The sequence below is a fragment of the Drosophila mojavensis genome, unplaced genomic scaffold (genome assembly GCF_018153725.1).
Source record: "Drosophila mojavensis isolate 15081-1352.22 unplaced genomic scaffold, ASM1815372v1 contig_36, whole genome shotgun sequence".
NCBI classification, from domain to species: Eukaryota; Metazoa; Arthropoda; class Insecta; order Diptera; family Drosophilidae; genus Drosophila; species Drosophila mojavensis.
Window position 1 is genome coordinate 8,685,878 of NW_025318858.1, and position 24,307 is coordinate 8,710,184.

Below are 24,307 nucleotides of genomic sequence, written 5' to 3' on the forward strand. Positions count from 1 at the left end.
TGTTCTATATTGCAGGAACTAAGTCAATTATAACTCGATTGGCGGGCAATTCAATGCAATGCCACGAATTTGTCGTTTGGTTTTTGTAGCAGCTGACCGAAATGCAACCAAATATTTCGTATGTCACTTAAATTAGTTAATTTTGTGCATAAATGCAAAAATGAATATATATGACTGTGGTCGCACTCCCCATATCCCCATATCCCCAACTGCAACCACCTGCCCCAGTCCATTTCGATTGCCATCATAATTATTATTCCGTTTTTCAATATTTAATTTGTTTTTGCTGCGGCCCGGTGTGTAGCCTCGGCTCATTTAGAATGTGGCACTATTTCTAATTAAAGGTTGCAAACGAAATCAAAACAACCGCGAGCCAGTTACGCAGCAGGACATCCAACCAATTTATATGCGTATAGTGTGTGTGTGTGTGTGTGTGTGTGTGTTTGTGTAGTGTGTGTGCGTGTGCACTGTTAAGTATTCCATGATTTATGCATCGCTGCTAAATGCTGCTGAGGTTTTTGCGTTGATTTTGTGCAATTGGCTCGTGCCGCGCGGTTCTGCTTTTGCTCTGCTCTGCTTTGCTCTGCTCTTCTCTGCTCCGCTCTGTTCTTCTCTGCTCTGTTCTGTTTTGTGGCTCTGCCCGTGTGTGGCCAATGTCAACTATTTCACATTCAAATTGCATATTCCACACGCACGCATAATTTAAGCTATTGAGCATGCATTACGCTCACGCACACAAGCACACACACACACACGCATACGCACATGTGACATTTGTGTTGAAAGCCAAAAGCATAACAAGTGCAGAAAATGGACAACAAAAAATGTATTTCAATTAGGTGCAATAAGACGAAGGCCAAAAAGGGGTTTGCACTGAGTGTCTAGAGATTTTTGGTACATTTCATAGAATTTGGTGTATAACTAATAATAAATATAGTACAGTATAATAGTTTAAAGAATAAAAGTATAAGGGAACTTAAGCTATGAAAGATGTTTCACCATTTATATTTATCAATTATAAAAAATTTCAAAAAATTCCCAAAAAAAATTTAATAAGTTAGCTATAAAATATAAACTAGGAAACCTTTTTTTTCTAAAGCGCAAAATGAAATAATGTTTTTTTTTATTATTTTTATTTTATTATTTGCAAACATAGAGTTTAAAATAAGTAGTTTGAATTATGCGTAAAATAATGTTTTGTATTCCATAATTTAAAATTTTTATCTAGAAAGTTATTTTATAATATTCTTAATCTACCTCACATGATTAAAAATGAACAAGTAATTCCGGTAATATAAATAATGATATAACATTAAAAGAGAATTACAAGAGTTTAGACAAATTTGTCTTTCTTCAATTTGATCTGGGTTTCCACTCAAAGTAATTAAATAAAATACATTTTCAATTCAACATTTACTTATAGCAATTATTTATATTTTTCATATTTTAGACAACTTATCCCATAAATTGCGCTTCTCACATTTGGCTTGTGACAGTTCCTTACGGGACTCTTAATAAAAACACCAAAACAAAAAAAAACAAAAAAAATATCGCGTGCTGCCTTTTGACCTAGTTAATAATTTAGATACAATGAATGGCTAAGATGAGTGTCAGCAGCATTTTGTGTGTCACATTTGACACTTAGACTAATTTAATGGAAAACCGTCTTTACTCCCACTATTGCTGCTATTATTATCGCCCTTGGTGTTGTTATTGTTGTTGTTGTTGTTGTTGCTGAGTGAACACGCAACAACTTGTCTGGCTCGAAGGCTCAGCGAAGCGAGGCAATTCGCATGTATCTAATATTTTAGGTGACATATCTATTTATATGCAAATGCCACGCCTTCCGGGCAAACGAACTCACACATAAAGAGGGAGAGTCATACACCCACACACATGTACTATTATTACCTGGCTTTGTCTGTGTGCGTGCCAAAGGAGCTAAACTTCCGTTTTCGGCTGAAATAGTTCGCGCAATAAATCAAAACACATACGCGCCTCACTATTAAAGAGTTGCAAGGCAAAAAGGGTTGTGAAAAAATAAAACTAATAAATCTAAGGCCAATTAATTGGCTTAACTGCTGCCGGTAGAGAGAGAGAGGGAGAGAGAGATAGAGAGAGAGAGAGCAGCCAAAGGCTGACTCTGACTCTGACTATGGACAAGAACCGGCAGCGTCTCTGATTCCCCCTTGGGGGCAGACAATTTATGGCCCAAACATAAACTTGAACCCGCATATAATAAATCATAACATTTTAGAGATAATAGAAAACCGTCTGGCATACATGAAATCTTGAATACTGAATCATGTATCCAATATCCTTTCGAGCCCTGTGTGTGTGTGTGTGTGTGTGTTTTAATCGCAGAGCCTGCGGCTTACAATTTTAATAAACAGCTGCAGGAGTCGAATCAGAAAAAACTTCATAGTGTAAAAAGTGGAAAAGGTTTTTCTCCTCTCTCTCCCTCTCTCAATCTCGCACATAATTTAAGCGCTGGCTGAGGCCAAGGCACAGACCACAGCACACGCTCGCACAGGATGTGCTCCTTATATCCGGCGGCGTCGCACGGAAGCCGACGCCGAAGTCGAACCACAATACCCAACCAATTCAATCCAATCAAAACGAACCGAGTTTCTAATAGTTTTTGCCTTTCTTGTTGCTTCTGTTGTTTTTATGCCTGATTGGCATAAACGATTTCTTTGCTGTTCTCAACAATTGATAAATAGAAAATCTCTCTATGAATCTATGGATCCACTAAAACTGTATGAATCTGAATATAGACAATATATGTAAATATATGTAATTCGGCTTTTGTAGATCATGACATCAATCCTTATTTGATACAACAGGAATATATACACAATATTTATATTTCGGTTTTTTATATAATTTTCTTCTCTTCACATAGCAGCCCACGATTTATCAATCACCACTGGGCACAGCTTAGCCCTGAGTTTTTCATAAATTTTTAGTATAAATTTAACACACGGATAGTTCATAACGTTTTCCTATGAAAGAATAATATATATATATATTTTTTTTTGTAAGTCTGAACTTTTCTTTTTAGATGCTTTCACTTTAAGTCGAACTGCTACAACTGAGGTAAGTGAAAAATAAAATAGAAATCATTTTAGCTGGATAAATACGGAGGCGCGCGCGAGCTATCGTATATACTGTAAAGCCGCCTTCAGCTGGACGCCTGCCACGCCCCACTGCCATGTAATGACGTCATTTACATGGTGCAACAACATTCATTACAAGCAATTGCTGGCGCCTGGCTTAGCTCCACTTGCCTTGCCTTGCCTTGGCTTGGTTGGGTCGAGGCGTTGATGTTGCAATCGCGTCCAATTCATAAATCAACGGGCTTAGCTGGCGGCAGCTCAGGGATGGATTGGGATATGAAAAGTCGTTCTCATTATTCTGATTTTTTTGCAGCACAATCAGAATGGCAGCTTGAGTTTAACTTCACAAAGATCGCAAAGACCTGGGCTTGATCTTTATGAAACGAGAGTAAATCCAATTGGCCGACTCGATTTCTATCAAAGGTGAACGAGCTAGCTGCAATTATATAGAATCTACCTTAATTCGCAAATGGGGGGCGCATCAAGAGGGCACAGAGACAACCGTAATTCTTACAAGCTGCGAGCTACTGATACCTGAAGAAGAAGAAGAAGAAGAAGAATTCTAATCGCCATAAAATTGAACTAGCAATCGCTGTTCTGTTTATGCCTAGTTGGATATAAATCTGTACGTCTGTCCATTCGAAGCAATGCCCTTCACTATCGACAATAAGCCGCTCAAATAACGAATGCTACTCAAAGCGCATTCAAATGTAAAGCAAGACGCTCGATCTTTGCATTGCTGAGAATATTTTTCAAAATTCATTGTTATTTTTATTGTTAGCATTATTTTCACACTAAGACGTCCACTACTACACATGAATAAAAATTAAAAGAATAAGTTGAATTGGTTTTATTTGTCTGAAGAGTTGTTGATAGATCGAAAACTCTTTTATAGTGCTTCATAGACCTTCGTCAAGATAATCAAAGGAAGTGTTTTATCTACAAGTGCTGATCTAAGTACTTAATATGATTATTTGTCAATATTAATATACATAAACATCCCGATATGTTTTAAAAACTAAATTGCTATTCAGCTCACGTATAACTGCTCTGAAAGACGACAAATTCAATTTTAATTTACGCGTAGGTGGAAAGCTTTTGAGAATGGCGAGGAGCGCAGCTAAAAACTTCCTATGTTGGCGCTTTAGTCCCACGTCCTTAGAAGCCATGGATGATGTAGTCCAATACAAATTAGTACGACAGAAATCATTCTCATATCGAGTAGTAAAACTATTATATTAAACCCTTATTTGGTATTCCCAGGGTTATAACATGCAGGTTGACTCAAAATCGGGGGACTATAATAACTAATAGGGTAATTATTCCACTCTTGACATCCCAAGTTCTTTCGGCATTTAAGATCCGCTTATAAGCAAATGAGTTGAGCAATCAGAAAATCCAATACGATATATAAAGACAAACAAAAGAGTATATTTCATAAATCTCCACAATTTGCCATTGTTGATATTAAATTTTGTGGTCAAGAATTTCAAGTTTACAGACAGACAACAAACATGAACTTAAACTCCCATTACCGTGAGTACGGGGTATACTGAAACCAGTTCAATCAAAGTAGCTGGGTTTCATATTTTAAGTCTAAATCATAAATAATCTAAAAACATAGTACTCCATGCTTTATCAATCGGTGACCCACAGCAGCTACCGGAACTCATTTTCTAAGTAGTTCAGTATTTAGTCACAGCTCGTGAAACAAACAACCGATTTTTTTTTTTAATTTTATATCCCTTTAGTTTGTGTTTGGAAATTTGTGTAATAAATTTTGTATATGTGCTCTAAAATTGTATCAAGATAAATATTTATAAAACAAAAAAAATAGGTAAGTTCAATATAATATAAATGGATTTTTTTTTTTTTTTTTTTTTTTTTTTGTTTTTTTTGAGCAAAAGTTTGTGATTGAGGCAACTCTCTCTTTGCACACGCACGCAACATCAACAGTAAAGTGAAGGGTGCTCTGTGTGTGGGCTTTGGCTCTGCCGGGATAATGCCGAGGCAGCCGCTCGTAAACATAAATCCAAGTGACGCTAATTGTTTGTTGCAATTACTGCTGCAGTTGCTGCCACTGCACGGCTACGTGCAGCAAACCAGACAGCAGCAGCAACAACAACAACAACAGTTGACAGTGCAGCCGAGTGGGTGGTTGGGTGGCCAAAGGGCTCAATGCATGCAAATTTTGTTGCATCTGTCGAGCTGCTACCACTGCTACTCCTGCTTCTGATGCTTCTCCTGCTTCTACCTTTGCTGCTACAACAGCAAACAATTAGTCAAACATTGTTGCAACTGCACGTTGCATTGCCTCTGCTGCTGCTGCTGCTGCGGCTGCTGCCAGTGCAGCCACTGCTGCTCGTTGTGCGTGCTAAATGGCAACTATTCTGGCGGCTAATGATAATCGCTCAACGCCCTCTGCACTTACCTCTAGTGCGCCATCAGCCAGGCTCCCTCTGTGCTGTTAATTCCTCTTTCAGCTCCAACCCAGCTCTCGCATCTTCAGCTGGAAATGTTGCCGCTGCTTGTCAATTTCTTAATCAAAAGCATAAAGCCCCTTACAACTAGCTGTCTGATGCACTTCTCCTCTACATATTCTCCAAGCACAGGTTGCTCCATTATAAGCCACTTGGCTTTAGCGATTTTTTCTTTGTAAGCCTTGAAGTGCGCCTCTCGTCTTTTGCAGTCATCTGACAGCTTCTCTCTCACAATTTAGTCCATTAGCTGCAAAAGAGCTTCATCGAGTGAAACAATAACGTCAGGCAAAGCATTGTGCACAATAATTGTCGTATATTCATAGATAGATAAATATTTGATCTACCCCATTTTGTGAGAACGATCGATTGATTTCATTGTTACATATCGAGCAGAAACGAACTTTAATAGGGGACCCATAGAGACGAATACTTTTGTGACTGACTGTATATATTCTTATCAAAGCCAAATGCCTCAACTGAATATAATACATATTTGGATAGTTTAAATATAAGGAGAAATCCAACTCACATCAACTAAAGAGAAAAGCTTTAAAGGACTCATAGATGACATTCCACATCTCTTTCTGCCACTCCCCTTCCCACTCATTTGCGCCTTAAACAATGGAAATTATAGGGGTCTTTGGGCTATAACATTCTCCGAGTCTGCTTCTGTCTGTGATATTAAGGCAGGTGCCATTTCAATTGCTCAGAGGCGAAGTTCTCTGAGAGATATTATCTATTTTAGGTTTATTCATATTAGTCCTACACTTTTTATTCAATAAAAAATAATATAATTTATTTTAATACAATTTATTTTATTCAATATAATTTTTCTCAACAGAAAATGGGCGATAGCGCGATTCTGTTAGCTCAAAAGAGCTTTCTCAGAGGGCCCGTGACCAACAATGGGTTTGTAAACTTTATGCGAGATTACGCAGCGCAGGCACGTGGGCTGGACGTACCTGATGCGATAACCGGTGGCAAGATGTGGAACAGGCTGACCCCATCTCAACGGAGGAACTATCGGTTTATGCAGGTCGATGGCGAGGATGATAATGATGTCAGCAGCAAGGAGAGCGAGAATGGCAGCGATAAGGCCAGCGAGAATGAAGACGAGGACATGGACGCCATGGATGACGCGGATGATGCTGATTCTGATGATGCTGACGATGCTGACGATGCTGACGATGCTGATGATGCTAGTGATGCTGATGATGCGGATGATGCTGATGATGCGGATGATACGGATGACCAGGACGACGGCTGTTGCCCCAAGAAGCGCAAGAAGAATCCATGCTGCCCATCACCTTGTCCTAAGAAGCGTCGCCGTAAGCCATGCTGCCCCCAACCCAGCAGTCCGTCGCCATGCTGTCCAAAGCCGAAGCCATGTTGCCCCCCACCGAAACCATGTTGTCCGAAACCCAAACCACGCTGCCGCAAGCCGAAGCCTTGTTGCCCTAAGCCGTGTTGTCCCAGACCAAGGAAACGCCGCCCGAAACCCTGTTGCCCAAAGCCGTGCTGCCCGAAGCGCAAAAGGCGTTGCTGTCCGAAGCCGAGGCCCTGCTGTCCGAAGCCGAGGCCCTGCTGTCCGAAGCCCCGGCCATGTTGTCCGAAGAGAATCAAGTGCCAGAAGCCCGGCCCAATCACAAACAATGGCTATTTGAACTTCCTGCGGGCCTATCGACGCAAGCACTGCGGCCTCAAGCCCAAGGAGTTGGTCATGAAAGCAGCAAGAGCATGGTGTAGACTGCCAGAGTGTAAGAAGGATTTCTATCGCCGCCAGGTGAGATAGTCATTCAGGTGGATTCCACTCACATATAATACTCAAGTGATATCTCCCTAGGCCTGCAAAGTCACCAAAAGCTGTCGCCACAAGCGGCGTAAAGTCTGCACTGGAAAATGAGGGTGCCCTCGGCTAAAAAACTGTCTGCAGATCTTGTCAACGATGCTAACTGTCTACTGTGCTGCATTTTGTCCTAGTCCTAATCCAATCAGTATCGTGGCAAATCTGCACTAGCTGAGGCTACCATCCACTTGAAATTGTCCCAATGTTGTCTACGAAACCACCTGTGAAATGTGCTGCATGTCGTCCTACTAGAAATCTGCGTCACCTAATCTTTTAAAAAAATTTAACTTAATTTTTATCATAAATTGATAGAGATAAATGATAGTGAAAGTAAAACATATGTGGAACGTGTTTTTTTATTGTTGCATTTAGTGTTTGTTTCAGGATATTTGCATTGCCCTCAAAGGACTCAGTATAAATATATAGAGCATATCGAGGGAACAATATATTTATGTAGAATATATTTTACAGTTGTAATTAATTACTACTTATATATCGAAAATCACAGTTTAATTCTCTTAGTGTTAATACGAAGCCTACGATTTAATTCAGCAATATGTTTATAATCATACTATTTATTTTAAGCATAAATAATATATTTATTTTAAAAATATTAGCCAATTATATTTACTTTAAGGTGATTATCACATTGATCATTAGCATAATAGTTAATCCACAGCTACAAATACTATTACGATTCTGCTTTATATATTGAATTATCAATATTTAATATTTACCTCGAAGAAGCTGATGAGCTTTGGGCGACTGACGACCGAGGGGAAGGTGGAACGACTGAATCGGAACTGCCGCATATATATAGGAAAATTCCCACTCAAAATCGTGTTCAACATTACCCTGAGCTATTTTAACTCCTTATTTTTGAGCGATCGAATGCGGAGTAGGGGTTTTATTCACCTGAGAATTCATTATTACTTATATGGAAATACCATACCATACCTTACTTTTTTTCCCCCTGATAAAAGTATGCATTGATTAATTCTAAGCCAAGGTTCGATATTTAAAAATCAGTCATCAAATCAGTTAGCTAAAACATTCAAAACAGAGCCAAATCCATCGTCATATTTATCCTAATTACATATCTTATAGGGCATGTCACGCCCTCTGCCAAAGTGCTGCCGTAATATAAATTTCAATTGTATTGAATCTAACGAAAATGATATCTCAAGTTAATTTCGAAACTAAGACTTTAATGGCAGCCAAGAGTAGCACTAAATGCTTTTCTGCAGGATGAAACAGGAAGCGGGTGAATATTGCGTGAGTGGCGGGACTTGGATACATTTGTATCTGACATCAAGCAGAGCCCAGAGATAGAGTGAGAGAGAGAGAGAGAGAGAGCTATAGAGAGCGAGAGTGGGAGAGGGAGAATAAATGAGGAGCATGCCATAAATGGGCATAGCACGTGGAGCTACTTATGCAATTGTGCAGGCTTGTGGGCCAAATTCAATTTATTATTCCGCCATATGAGCTTTCGCACTTAACTTGCATGAATATATAATGAGCAGAGCGTGTATGGGCCAAGGTAGTTAGGTAGAAAATGTGGAACAGGAACAGCTTTCGCCGAGTGAACAGGTGTGGGCTGCATTTCGCTCATCGTTGCGTGCTCCGCTGTGCCTGCTGTGAGGCAGCTAAATTGAATTATTAATAACACGCAGCGCGACTGAAACAATCTATAAGTATATGCAGATGTAGATGTATATATGAAGTCCTAATATTCCTGGGTATATGTGTGGAAAGAAGCCAAGTGAAAAGGCGACAACCTTGGGACACTTGGCCAACAGAAACTAATCGTGCCACTTATGGCCATAATTTGTCAATTTTCTAAACAATTCCCCAAAGTCGCATAAAATGTCGTCCGTGTCTCTCTTTGGCTTTTGGCACCCATTACGCTCATTTGTCTTCAGCTCTAGCCCCCGCTCTATCACCCCCACTGTCCTCTTTTCGCTGAAACTGTTTTGCCTTTTATGAAAGGAACGCTGTGAAAAATGAAAGGGAACCCAAATTGCCAGCTATGCTTTCTTTCTTTCTGTCTGTCTGTCTGTCTGTCTGTCTGTCTATGTGACTGACCGAGTGACTCGACCCGACTTGACTTAACTCTCGACACGATTCGACTCTGGACTGAGTTGCTCGTCGCTAAACGCATTTAAATGCTATTGTATGCATAAATTACTCAGCGTCCGACAGCTTTAGCCTAAAAGTGTAAATGAGTTTGTGGCTCACTCTGAATTTCAGCTCTGCTTTTTTGCTACTCCATGAAAATTGAAACAAATGCGTGGGCAACTCTCTCAGCATTTGTATTTGTGTATTTGGAAGTGGAAGGGTAAACTTGTTGCAGACTTTCCAGATTGTCAACTGAAATATGTGTTAAGCTTAAGCGAAAATGCTGTCCACAGAATTGGACTATTTGAGAGAAAAGATTTATTAAAAAGCAAATCCATTCCCATTTTGAATAGACTTAGGGCATATACAACTAGGTTAAAAACTAATTTAAGAAGCATCAAGTCTTGTCATCTATTTAAAGTTTTCTTTATTGAAAGTAAGCCAATAAATGTTGGCATTTTAATTAATTCACTTACAGCTTTAAAGTAAATCAGATTAGGGCAACAATTTATATGAAATTTTAGTTATGGAAGATATATTACTTTAAATAAGAATTTTTAAATTTATTTTATTTTTATTTTTATTATTATTATTATTATTTTTTTTTTTGTGAGTGTTTGAAAATGATTCAGAAAATATAGAAATAAATATATTAATACAAACTAAAATTGTTAATTTTACAGTTATCAAAACTTACATGAAAATTATAAAAATATTAATTTAAAAAATAAATTTAAGTTTTATTATTATTATAATTTTTTTGCAACTAATATATGTACAACGCATAAAATATAAATTTTCTATTTATTTATATTATTTTATTTTATTTACTATAACAAAACATAACCTTCCATAGAAACCGAATAAGTGCTAACCATAATAAGTTCTAAAAAAAAAAAAAAAAAAAAACATAACTTATAAAAAAAAAAAATAAAATAAATGTATAGAAATGAAATCATGGATGACTGAAATGTGATTACCAGTAAGTAAAGCGGAACGTAAAGAAATTGCGAAAAGTGAAAACGAACTTAAATGGAATCGAAGCACCTAAGTTGCCAGGGAGTGGTTGGCCCCTTTGTTTTAATGGCACGCACCGATCAGGCAGCCAGTAAAAAATTACCGCCCCTTTGTGTATTTGGTCGCAGATAAATGCCAGCCAAATGATACACATTAGGCCAAGGTAACACACACTGAGTGCACGCATGTATGTGTGAGTGTTTCTGTGAGTGTGTGGGTTTCTGCGCAAAATCAATTCAAGCTCAATTTCCTTTGATGAAGTGTGCAGCGGCTGGGTGAAGCATTTCGTACGTGACAGTTGTGCTGAAAGTATACAAACGGAAGCCGAACAAAAACTCTCTCTCTATATATACATAATATATATACGTATATATATAGAAAACTATATATAGATTTATATATATATGCCGCATTATGGCATTAAGTTGTAGGTTTTGCAACTGCATGAACAACCGTTGCATATCGTTCAATTAATAACGCAAATCCCTTACAGCCCAGTTACCAAGGCTGCCAACGTTAATTAATGTGCTCGACGCCAATTTAATGCACTCGCTGCCCGCTTGGCGCTATGATTAATGTTTAATTAAATTTCCAACATTTGCATCCAAAAACATTAATGCAACAACAAACAAAATAATAATATTGAAAAAAGAATGAAGAAAAGAGAAGAATGGGGAAAAATTGTTTAAACAAGCGACGTCAGGATTACATCATAATTAATCGTAGTCATTATTTATAACGAGATATCACCGAACGAGCTTATATATATATATTTATGTGGATGCTGTTGAAGTCGTATATGTGTAGCTTAATAAGTGCGTTTAAAAGATCATTTAACTATGCATATAAAGTTTAACGGAGATATGTGATTTATGATTTATATTTTATAGCTATCGGTTAATTATTTAGTATATATTTATTTTATTTATTTCTATATTTTCTTAATATTTAATTTCAATATTTATTTTTAATTTTTTATTTTACCATGCAGCTATTTTATTTTATTATTTTATTATTATTATTTTTGGGTAACATATTTATCAATCAAATTTATAAAAATAAACAATATATATTTTTGACATAAATAAATCATTAATATGTATTTTAATATAAAAGTGCTTAAGCTTAGAAATAGTACGATTGCAAAATTTTAAATCTATTTTTTAACATTTTATTATTATTTAAGAATAGAAACAAAATCTATGCTCGTGTTAAAATTAAAAGCACCAAATTGGCCTGCAACGCAATAATTGCAATTATTTAATAAATGTATTAGCTTATATAGCAATAATTAGTATAATCTTGTTTATATATTATTAAGAATATATTCCCATTTTATGTATTATATTATATTATCATTGACTCTCACACATTTGGCCCTTTGTATAGAGCACAGTTTATGGCTTTCAACTTTAGCAACTTTAATTAAACACATTATCTCCTACATTTCTTTGTTTAACTTGAACTAGTCAGTTGGTCACGTAAATTAAGCACGTTTGTTTTAGTTAAGCTGTTGTTGTTGCCTGAAACTGACAGCCAGTCAATTTGGTTTGAGAATGAAACGTTAAGATAGAGAAACGTGAACATTATTTACACATGTTGGACAAATTAAATTAAACGACTCTGTTTTGATTTATGCAATTGCAATTTATCCAGCTACTAAACTAGTCTCTGAATGTAACAATCTGATAATTGGTAATTGTAAACCATTATGCAAAAGTCTTGCGGCCAGCTGCTGCTCTTCATTAAGAACATTAAATAATTGAAATGGTCGACGAAAGGCAGAAAATGCGAATGCAGTGGAACTACTAAGAATATTGTAGTGTAGTAAAAGTGGTAAAGCAAACGAATAGCAGATATCTACTGCTATTATTATACATAACAAAACATAAAATTATAATATCAAATAATATATTATATTTATATATTTATTTTAGTCTCATTGTATTTTATTTGGGTATTAAGAGATGAAAAAAAAAAACAAACATAAATTGTCTGTTAATTTATAAGAATAATACAGATTCAATTTGATTTAGATTTTTCGATCTCTAATAAATGATTGCAAAATATTTAGTCATAAGAAAAATATTCAAAGAATTGAAAGAATATGGCTATAAATTTGTTTTGTTTTTAATATATATGCAATAAATATATCTTTTAAAAATATATACAAATCCCATGTTTTAAGTCGTACACTAATCAAGAATATTCGTAAATACTTCTCTCAGGGTCTCTCATATTTCAGTTCATATCTAGCTTTTATATATAATTTACACTCTTCATTTCTCACTTTTCACTGGGTACAAAAAGCCAGAGGGCCACTGAAATTGAAAATGAAAATGCACGTCAATTATTATCATTAAAAGCAGAACAGGCTTTAAGAAAAAACACGTTAAGGCTCTACATCATTTTTGACAATTGGAAAAAGTATTAATCTTTGCATTTTCACTCACTAAAAATTATATTCTCTGAATTGCTCAAAATTTAACAGCTTGTCAAGCATTATGGCCGATGTGCACGAGGGCATAGTAGCCGTCATTGTACTGTTATATCAGTTATGTCTCTATGTCGTGAGTGTATTAAGTATTTACTTGAAGTCAATTTCATTGTCTTCTTTCATCTATCCTAATTAGCGCGCCATAATTCCCATTAAGCGAGAAGCCCTTATGCTCGTCGTTCACAATATATTCATGTACTATGTCATAAATCGGTTCAAGCATTTGGCACAAGGTAAGTTGGCTTCAAATTGTTACTATATACGATATGCAACGTCTATATCTATTTATCTATTGCATTGCTGTGTAGCTTCTATTAACATTTTCGGTCCTGTCAACACGTTCTATTATGTCCCCTTGGTCTATGAGGAACCGGCTACTTATATAGCTCATGAGGATATGCATTTAGTATTAAAGTCCTCAACATGGCAGTTTTTGGAAACGCTTTTCAGACACCATTTGGCATTGCTGCTGCCCTTCTTACTCGCTTTGTTGGTGCCGGTAAGTTATATATGTATAAATTTGATTTGATATGTTTGTCTGATTCGCTGAGACCATTTGAGGTTGATAACATAAAAAAAAAAAAAGAAGAAAATTAAACAGCAATGCTTTCTGTTAGGAGCTGCGCAAAAATCTTTCTCATTTAGTACTATTATTATTCTTAATATTTATACTTATTATTGATGTCTACAAATAAGTGCCTTCCACTCATACTCAGATCAAAGACTCGGAGAATAACGGAGTGCATCAGTTCTTCAACGAGTTCAATTGATCACTTCGCTCTCTGAGCTGCTATGAGTATGTATTTGTATGCAAGGGATCGCATCGATAGCGTCGGTGACTGTATGCATTGTCTTGATGAGCTATTAGAGAGTCTTACCGAGTCTCGTTGTGGGAACGTTAATCGTATCTCTCTTTAAATAATGTTCGTAAAAAGAGCGTCACACGAATAGTTCAACTCAAGGCGCTCAACAAAACAAAGCAAAAACGAATGGGACCTACGTCTCTTACGGTCGAATATCGTTTTCCATAGCTCAATGGTCGTGTGCTCAGAGAGAGGCGCCAGTTGTTGAGCTAAAATTCGCCCTATATAATGACACGAATACTGCAGCTTCGATTCAGTCGTTCCCCTCAACCGTCTGCTGATCAGTAGTGTAGTGCAGTGCTCCTCATACTCATTTTCTGGTAAATATTAAAAATGAATATATTGAGTGAAATTGTAACATAATATTAAAATAATTATAATAATTATAATGATAGTTGTCTGGATGATGATTAGTAAATAATAAGTAATCGTTATTACTGTGCTAATAATCATTAAGTAAACATATTCATAAATAACAAATATAACAATTATTTGCTTTAGTTTAATGATATTTATATTATAAATATTAATATGATGCATACAATTAAATGATATAAAATAATCATTATATGAGGTCGTTATGCTAAGATCGTATCGTGGTTTAAATTAGTAAATTGTGCTCAAAAAGAATACTAAACTAATATTAAGGATAATAATATTGATTAAAAATGAATGATATTTAATAATATTAAAATAAATATTATTAAATTATAGTTAATATTATTTTTTCATTTATAATAATTATGTCGTGAATAAATATGTAGCTTTATATCAAATGAAAAATAGTCAGACTTGGATTTTATTTTATTAACGTTTTCATATGAATGCTATCTGGAACAGCAATTAATTTGTATTAATTAATTTTGTACTAATTTATAAGAAAAGCTTTGTAGCTTTCGGCATCGTTAGCTCAGTGATTGTTCGGCGAGCACTTCCCAACTAGAGACTTCTTCATTGTTTTATTTGTAACTCTATTTAACTCTACATTTTTCCCGCAACCCTTAGCGCTGCAAACTGATTTATGTTAGCAGTCTGGTCATACTCTCGAATCTAGCGCTATGCCTGTGCTTCCTGTACTCCATGTGGAAGTGGCTGATACTGAGCGGCTTGTCGCAGGTTCTGTACCTGTTGCCCATGTTTTGCTTGGGTCCGGTGGTGCAACTGCTGCTCATGTTTCGCTTTACAGCGCATATGCTGGTGAGTACTAAAAGAGATCCCGTTTTGGTTGTGAAACTGTACGAAATGCATATACCCTTTGATCGGCAGCTCAACCTTTGGATTGTTGTGTGAGGCACGAAATTGACTGCACCCCAAAGCCAACGAAGACGCTGTCCATTAGGAGTCAAGCTATAGAGAAGAACATGATATGGGTTGGTGTTGGGCGTAAATGCCATGCAAAAGTTTCGCATCAAATCAAAGCAATAAACGAACCAAACTGAGTAACTTCAGGCACTTGCATAAACCAAATACACTTTCACTCAACAACAACAATAACAACAACAACAACAACTACTACTAGTGCTACTACAACAATAGCAACAACAACAATATCAGTAGCAAGCACGTCGAGAACTGCCAAACTGCAGGCATTTATGACACTCCCCAGCTGGGCTTGAGGGATGGGGAGGTGGGTGTGGCGTGGTGTGGCAGGCAAATCGCATAACGAAATTGTTGCTGAAAAGTTGAACAAATATTGAGGTCAGCAAAATTTTGTGCAGCGAGCCCTGCAGGCGGCAAGCACTCTTTGTGCTGTTGCTCCGTGTGTAAACTGTTGTGTAGCCTTTGGCACAAACTTTTGACACGCTCAGGCTACACACACTCACTCACACACACTCAACTCCATGCAGGCACAAATATTGAATGAAAATCGTCATCAGCCGCCCAGTCGACAGTTCTTCAGTTTGTCAATAAAAACATAAAAAAAAAAATCAGAAGGAAACAAAATAGCTTGCCTGCCGGGCTGCCGGGCTGCCAGGCTGCCGGGCCGGGCCTACCCGGTTGCCAGTTATTGTCCCAAATCGGAGCACTTTCAGTTTGGTGCGATTATGGCGCATTGCAGGCGTGCTCACTTTAGCCTTTACCCTGCCCTGCCCCGCCCACTTCGATGCTCATTGAGAAGTTGACGCAAATGCCTTTCGATTTTTCGTGCTGCTTCATTCGTGGACTCAACTTGGCTTTTCGCATTGCATAATTGATTGTCTCTCGCCATGTATGGATGTAACTTTACATAAGTGCAGTTGTGTGTGTGTGTGTGTGTGTGTGTGTGTGTGTGGCTCCTGCTCGCCCCAATTTATGCACATTTTCAATATGCAGTCAGTCAGTTTAGACCGCAGTGTGATTTAACTTTGCGTGAAACATTGAATTTGTGTTAAGAAATTTTACGTAAAATTCACTTTCGGCAGCAGGAAGCTTCATTCATTCAAGCAATCCCAGATGTGCCTAACGAGGAAAATGATAATTAAGAAAAACCATGCTAAAACTTGATTTCACAGGAGATATACACGTGCTTTTTTTTTCATTAAATGTAAAAAAAAAAAACAAAAAAAAAAAAAAACAGAAATTCCGTCAAATTTTCATATTCAAATTTTGTTCTCTTCACATAGAAGATTTTTCGAGATTTTAGAATATTTAGTGTTTAGAAATAAAAAAAATATAAATTTAAGTACAAAAATCGAATTCACGAATTAAGTATAACAATTCAAAACTTTTAGTTATGTAGCTTTAATTGCATGATTGAAATTTTGAAATTTATTAATTGATTTGTGCCAATTAGTCTTTTATATGGCAAAATTTGTGCACCATAAATAATTTTATACACATGTCAGACTTAAAAATTGCCATGCTTAGATTTTTTATTTTTTATTTTTTAATTCGTTTAAAACATACAAATTCTATTTTAAATTGCATCCATTTGCACATTGCGCGAGCAGATTTTGACAGCTCCGCGTTGCGAATGCAATAATATCAGGACATGTGCAAAACAGAATACACTCGGATATAATGTGTGTGTGTGTGTGTGTGCGTGGGTGTGTGTGTCTGTGAGTGTCTGGGTGTATTGGTCACATCAACTGTCACACTTGGCTGATTTCATGTGTAAACTGCGCGAGTTGGAAATTTGAAATTCATGTGCAATAAAATGTTGATATTCTTCGCACAGAGTCGACACCGCAGGCCTCATTACCACACCCACACACATGCACACAGACACACACACACACACACACACACACATGCTCTCATGTATTTATGTTTGCATTTGATAAATATACTTATATACAAAAACTGTCATAGCACACGCTCTCGGAAAGATTGCAAATTGCATGCGAGAACTCCCACGAGTCTAATAACAGAGTAAAAACAAGTATGTTAATTTAGTTGGGTGAGACCGAACCCGTGATACTCTATATATAATAGGCTATGAAGATATGGAGAAATATATATTTGATTAATAAAATAAAAGTAAATAATCTATAAATCACATATCTATTCATAATTCAATATTATTTCAGACAAACGCCTGCACATAGTGCATATACCCTGCCGCATTAGATACACACGAGATGAATCTGAAGCCGTGATATAGCCATGCATAGTAACAAGCCACGGTCCGTGCCTGACTGTATAATGATGAGCAACGATATTGCTGTCTCTTAGCATGAGAAATTTAATTTTTACCCATACACCTTAGATATATACACCCACACACACGCAGACAGCCACAGTGAACCACATAATTGTGTATTCAAGTAAGAGATATGGGAGTTAAAAGAAGCTTCTATCGCTGTGAGGTGCACTAACTGGCAGAGGAATTGGGTTTGGCTTTGGGTTTTGGTTCTGGGCTCTGGGCTCTGGGCTCTGGGTTCTTGGCTGACTTAAATTAAGATAATGACACGTGAGAGACGCCAACGCATAGCCCTGGGGGCTGAGTTACCTTTTTGCTTTAAAAAGTATCCCTCGACTGTGCGGCGCATGGGCCACACGACTATTTAAGTGTGTTAAAGGAAGCGCTTGGTAAATTGCGATAAGGCCAAAATGGCGCTCAGCTGAACTGGCTTACATTTACACACTTAACCCTTGAGTTGGGCTGGCATAGAACATGGCATGGCACGCACTTTAAAGCCGCCAATCCGCCAATTTGATGGCAAACTGCCAAAGAGCTGACAATGATGTCGACGATGATGACGTTTGCGACCTGCATGCCAATGCGCTGCTTCTTTGCAAAATTGAATTTTGTGCCTAGCCTTGTGGGTGGCAGCATACCAAACCATGCCATGCCATACCATACCATACCATACCATACCATACCGGAACATGCCAGACTATGCCAACCAGGCAGCCAGCGAGCCAGCCAGTCAGTCAACCATGTCCAATGTCCTCGCCTCGATCCGCAGTGTCCTGTGTCCCATGTACCTCGTAACTGGCACAGATTACAAATCATTATTGGCTGCCATTGTTGGGGTTAGGCCAATGGAATTGGTAGCTTATGCGCTCAGGAATTCAGCCCGTAGACGAATTGAAACTCGCCAAAAGGAATACTTAACTAGCTGTTGCTATACATACGTATAATTCACTAATATTGCTGAAATTAGTTTCCCAAGAAGTGGGGCATTTCCAGGGAAGCTAACCTCATTTTACAGAATATATAAAAACGATTCTTAGCTCTTCGGAAAACGGGTTTGACTATATTCAATTCAAAATTCGAATTGCCGATTAGCTGTCATTGATTTGTCTTTTGGCAAAAGTTGGGCTCAGATAATTGACAGCGCTTTGAATATTCCTAGAACAACAACAGCAACAACAACAAGGAAAATGCAGCAGTGAAAAGAGAAAATTAACGTTAAGCCATACAAAAGGCACGTCAAGTCAGTTGGTAATCCGCGCATCTCCATTGCTCACATACCGTCAATATATAAACAATGCGATGACGGCAAATCCAAAAAGGAAACCCCAGACAATGGAGCCACATGAAAGCAAAGTTGGAGCACAAATTTTCTTTGATTGATGCGCAAATCGGCAAATCAATTGGAATGCCACAAAAATAAACTAACACACAAAAAATGGAGCAGAGCAGACCCAGCAATAAATAGATAGAAGCAGAGGGAGACAGATACAGCGAGAGAGAGCGAGAGAGACAGCAAGGAGTGAAAGAGCGAGAGCGAAACGCGTTGGCTGCTCAACTTTTTACACTAAATTTGCATTTCCAATGCCCGCAGGTGAATGCGGGCGTGGTAGTGGGCGTTACATGTGATTTTGATAGAACTGCGTGATTTGTGCACTACGGAAGCAACCAAAAAAAAAAAAAAAAAAAAAAAAAAAAAAAAAGAAGCAAAATGAAGCAACTAGGAAAGTGAAAAAGGGACAAACCAGACGTATGAAATAAAAGAAAAAAAGAAATGTTTCCAACGCTGCCAAAGCATAGTTGCCATCATCGGCTCTACAACGCATTGAAATATTTCTCTGCTCCAAGTAAATCACAACGCGTCGCTGGAACTATGCTGCGGTGTAAAGTTAACGAAACGGTTGCTTGCCCCAAAGCTAACCCCCTGGGATGCCATTTCAGCTGCACGCACCCACCTAACAAACGCGTCACGATGTGCGTCACACACATATACACGACAACAACACATGCATACGCACACACGCCCTAAGCCTTGCTGCAGGGTTCAGCAAGATACGGCATAGTGGAGCAAGGCAGTCAAATAATAATAAAAAAAAAAAAAAAAAATAAATAAATAAATAAATATTTGAAGAAAATAAGTAAGTTAAATTAAAATTATATAAATATATTGTATTTAATATTTTTTAATTTAATAAAAAAGTGCATATCAACAAAATTAATAAAAACTATGCATATATAATTTTAAACAATTTTTGAAAATATTTTCTTTTTTTTTTTTTTTAATGTATCACATGTAATGTATATAATTTAATTTTTTTTTAATTTTTATACTAAATTTAATTTATCAGAAATATTTATTATTTATTAATTAAATGAGATTTATTATTTATTTCATTTGTTAAATATAATTAGAAATAAAACTTTTCACTCTAATAAAAATGCTCCAAAATTTTAGTTATATGTATATAGTTTTACAATTTATAATTTTTTTTTTAAATATATAGTTTTCGGTAAAAAAAAAAAATTGAATTTTGAAGAAAATTTAAACTTTTACCATTTATTTAGTAGGAGACTCAGTGTGCTGGTCTTGAGCCTTGTTTTTATATATAATGGCATTTTAATTGCGCGCTACAACTCAGCCAAGTGTCTCTCAATTAAAAGTGTCTGCTTGGCTCAAAAGGATGTCGTCGCCGTGGGATCTACGCCACGGTGAAGGACAAGCAGGATGATGGGCGGGGGCTTGGCTATGCCACTAAAGTGGAAAGGGAAATGATGTCAGGCACATGTCGTAATTTGCCGCACAGCGCATCAGGCCGCTTGGCCCCAGAGCGGGACCACAACATGGCCCAGACACAGTCCTAGGCCCGTGCCCACCATCATGTAACTGTTAATTATGCAACGCATATAAGAGGCTCGACAGACGTCTAACGGGGTGCCGGAACAAAATGACAAAAAAATACATGTTTATGTGTGAATACCAGTTAATTGGGAGCTGTTTACTTGTAGCTCTCGTAGCTACCTGATTTGGCATTTCTATCAAAAAAATGTTGTTTTTTATTGTTTATGTTAAAAATTTTAATTTGTAAATTTTGTTCTATGTCCGAGATCATTAATAGAAATTATCGCCAAGAACCAATCAGTTTTTGGAGTGAATTTGAGTGCAAGCATTTTGGCTGCCGCCATCATGCGCTAGAGGATTTCTTTAAATCACAAGTAAAAGCATTTGGTCTTTCGTTTGCAATCTCACATAATATCATGCCGTTTTGTTTATGTCTTTCAACAACTAGTGGCAAAGGTCAGAGAAATCGTACGGTTTTCTAATTTACCGTTGGTTTTTGGCAATCGTTTTCAGCAGTATTTTCCTTGTACACATTATAAAATACTTTGGCAATGGATACTGGTTCATTTATTTCACTCATTGGGGATTCACGTTATGTGCCGTGACGACTCTAACTGGCGCTCTATATGTAAGCACCTATCATGCAGCTCCAGCGAGAATGAGTAAGTGTTTTTTAATACCTTGAACCCATTAGCAGACGGAGGCGTAAAATGTACTCTTGATCAGGGCGACGAGCAGTTGTCCGTCTGTCCGTTCGTCTGTCAGTATGAACGTCTTCGAAGATATCAGATATTATGTATATCAGATTATATGTATAATCGCTTCACGATTTTATTATATCTTTACGTTTTTTGTTTTAGGACGTTCTCTATAAGCTGATATCGTTTTTAAGCGTATTTTAAATGCTCTGCAACTTAGACCCTTTAGATTTATTGCATGAATATCATGAGTACTAAAGACTTCTGCTTTGGCATATGACACCCATTTCATTGCTATCATCACGTTCTGAAAGTTTGATGAAGACAGTTACAGTTTAAGAGGATCTTCTCTGAATCGCATTTAAAAAAATATATATATTTTCTTATTATTATTATTTTTTTAATAATGAATTTAGTTCAAACTAATTCTAACTTGCAGTTTAAGCATTAGCTGTCGATGTCCTTCTGTTTTGCTATTATTTATTATTTGTATTTTAAATATATAATTTCTTATTGTTTCTTATTTCATATTCCTTATCGTATAGCTAGCCAAACGGCCTTAGTTCGAAGCTATTGGATCAGTTCCATCACCAATCTGGTTATTTCGTATGCCATTAACATTTTGTATTGGCTGACTGTTTTTCCGTACGAAAAAACTGGAACCAGGCCCCTCAAAGTGAATACGTTCTTTAATATATGGTCGCATGTACTGCCGTCACTGGTGAACACAATTGATCACATGGTTGTTGCACATCCCACTCGTGTGTTCCATTTCATTTATCCGGTTATGTTCGGAATGCTCTATCTTCTGTTTGCAATAATCTATTATTGCGTCGGCGGCAGAGATCCGTAAGCATTGCGTATTTAATATTTATTGAAATGTGATCAAATTTAATCGAAAACTATTGCAGCCTTGGCAGACGCTTTATTTATAAGGTCTTAGACTTTAGTGCTAAGCCCTTGCAAGGGGCCGTGACTGTGAGCATGATAATATGTATCCTGATGTCCCTAACGATCCTGCAATACTTCACATATAGAATGCGGGTCGGTATTGCTCGCAAGGCGAAAAGATTGCAGTAGTCCAACTATGAGTGAATTAATATACCAGTATCAATAAATAAATATTTGTTGACTATTAATTGCATTTGACTATTTGAACTCTTTCAGCTCGAGGAGTTCTCTATATATCTTCTCCTTATTGTTTATGTCGCTGGCACGTGCTTTGCATGTCCTTCAAATAAAAACGAATTCCAAATGTCTCCCCACATTTGTATCTATATAACACGATTTTCCCCGTTTCCCCCTCTATTATGCAAAGCAAATTGTTATGCTCAAGTTTGCTCTCGCTTGCTGCTGTGTATCACAATTTGTTTGCTTTTATTTTCTGACTTTGTAATATGTTTAGATAATTTTATGACTTTTTTTTTTAAGTTCAATATTTGAATTGAGTCACGAATTCAAAACAAATATAATTATGCTTGGCTATACCACAAAAATGTAAAGATCAAGTTGAATATTGAATTAAATTTGAATAACATTTTGTATACAGGGAATTCAGCGTGGATACTATGCGATACTAAAGTGAGCAAATATACGTATACATTAGAAACGTAACGTGTGCTTAAATAAATTATATATATGTTTTTATCTTAGACACGAAAAAAATTTAATATTAATTGCATCTATATAATTGCTTTAGCGTGAATGCTTTAAAAACTAATTAACCTGAATATCTATCGAATATCTGTCTTTATCTATCTATCTATCTATGATGTCTATCTACAGCTCGTTACCTAGTTTATCGTAAATATCTTCCTTACATATGGATTTTTATAATACGTCTGTTAGCTTGTTTATTTATTAATTAATTAATTAATTTATTTATTTATCTTTTTTTTTTTTTTTTTTTTTTTTTTAAGCTCAAATCTTGTATATAAAAACCAATCTTTATCTACTTCAGTCAAAATACAAAAACATATATATTTTTCTTATCCCTTTCTCAGCTCATTGTATCATTAATCCGCAATTACAGAGCCAAGCGCCACAAGTGCCTCTCAGGCTGACATAATATTGAGGTTCGTGTGAATGACATTATTGAAAAATTGATGTCAACACAAGCAGGCAGAGTTTGTCACAGTTGCTAAAGTTACCAGAGAGAGATAGAGGGAGAAGGCGTTGCTAGAGTTGCCAGAGCTGCCAATGTTGCCAGCGGCGTTTGGCATCAAGTTACTTAAGTGACTTCAATTTATACAAAATTTTACTGCTTTGCTGCTGAGTGCGGGTTGATGGATGCACAGTTATGAATCGGCTGCAGTTAGGAATGTGCAGCGGAGGATGGGGCGTGGCACATTTAGGCAACACTGTGAGTGCAGCCACTTAGCCCAGTTAGTTGCAGCTGGCTTGCAGTCGAAACATATCGAACGTTAACGTATTTATGACTGCACTTTACCAGACAGCCACTGAATGGGCGTGGCAAATGGAAGCGTGTGTGTGAGTGTGTGTGCAGTGCTAAGAGCACACTTAAAGTCGGCATCTTAAACTGCCAACGCCTAACGCCAGGGAGCGCCAGCAAGTGAGGCATTCTTCTGCTTCCCTCCGTCCTCGTAGCTAACAAGGCGCAAAACATTTTAACATTTTTTAACATTTCCGCCTTCTTGCATTCAATTTAATTTAACATTTTAGCATTTATATGTTTATTATAGTACGCCGCGCAACGTCGACGTCACTGTCGCTGCTGTTCATTGTGCAGAAGAGGTTTTATGCTTGAAATACGCATACGCTGCGTATACGTAATGTGCATTTTGTAGCAATACCTGGGGCATTTCATAAGGGTAACAGTTGGCCAGGTGGGTAGGGGAAAGGGGAAGGGAGGGGGTGTAGGAAGCACTGAGTGCCGGTTAAAAACTACCCACTATAAATTTGTGCACACTTACAACTCGACGCTCGTTCGACAACAACAACTGCAACTTAAATCTTAAGTAGCTCAACTTGTTTATTTATCGAAGCAGAAGTTAATGTATTACCACGGCGGGCGGAGAGAGATCTGCAGGTACGAGCCAACGAGCATAAAAAGTGGACTGAAAAAAAAAGAAAAAAAAAAAATGCAAAATAAAAACGCATCGTCATACAATTGTTATAGTCAAGTTTTTCTTGCTGCACTCTTAAATTGCTTAACGTGCAGCTAATGTGATTTTTAAAGCAATTAAGAATG

The 24,307-nt window shown here is 37.0% G+C and overlaps 3 protein-coding genes and 1 long non-coding RNA gene across 4 annotated transcripts; all 4 read left to right on the forward strand.

Annotated features, from left to right (window-relative positions):
• The first annotated feature begins 2,822 nt into the window (after nucleotides 1-2,822).
• LOC26527670 lies at nucleotides 2,823-3,957 on the forward strand. Its single transcript, XR_001449376.3, has 2 exons — nucleotides 2,823-3,099; nucleotides 3,433-3,957. It is a non-coding gene; the product is annotated as an uncharacterized LOC26527670 (long non-coding RNA).
• An 844-nt stretch (nucleotides 3,958-4,801) lies between these two features.
• Nucleotides 4,802-7,785, forward strand: LOC6576361 (serine/arginine repetitive matrix protein 1). The gene is made up of 3 exons (XM_002002316.4): nucleotides 4,802-4,956; nucleotides 6,441-7,382; nucleotides 7,443-7,785. The coding sequence occupies exons 2-3, from the start codon at nucleotides 6,444-6,446 to the stop codon at nucleotides 7,500-7,502; spliced, it is 999 nt and encodes a 332-aa protein (XP_002002352.2). The 5' UTR covers nucleotides 4,802-4,956; nucleotides 6,441-6,443; the 3' UTR covers nucleotides 7,503-7,785.
• Nucleotides 7,786-12,981: 5,196 nt separating this feature from the next.
• On the forward strand, nucleotides 12,982-15,383 carry LOC6576362. Its single transcript, XM_002002317.4, has 5 exons — nucleotides 12,982-13,150; nucleotides 13,214-13,310; nucleotides 13,386-13,576; nucleotides 14,946-15,137; nucleotides 15,207-15,383. The coding sequence occupies exons 1-5, from the start codon at nucleotides 13,085-13,087 to the stop codon at nucleotides 15,228-15,230; spliced, it is 570 nt and encodes a 189-aa protein (XP_002002353.2). The 5' UTR covers nucleotides 12,982-13,084; the 3' UTR covers nucleotides 15,231-15,383.
• A 5,162-nt stretch (nucleotides 15,384-20,545) lies between these two features.
• LOC6576363 (protein rolling stone) lies at nucleotides 20,546-22,235 on the forward strand. The gene is made up of 4 exons (XM_002002318.4): nucleotides 20,546-20,772; nucleotides 20,847-21,060; nucleotides 21,642-21,945; nucleotides 22,008-22,235. The coding sequence occupies exons 1-4, from the start codon at nucleotides 20,623-20,625 to the stop codon at nucleotides 22,174-22,176; spliced, it is 837 nt and encodes a 278-aa protein (XP_002002354.2). The 5' UTR covers nucleotides 20,546-20,622; the 3' UTR covers nucleotides 22,177-22,235.
• The last annotated feature ends 2,072 nt before the right edge of the window (nucleotides 22,236-24,307 follow it).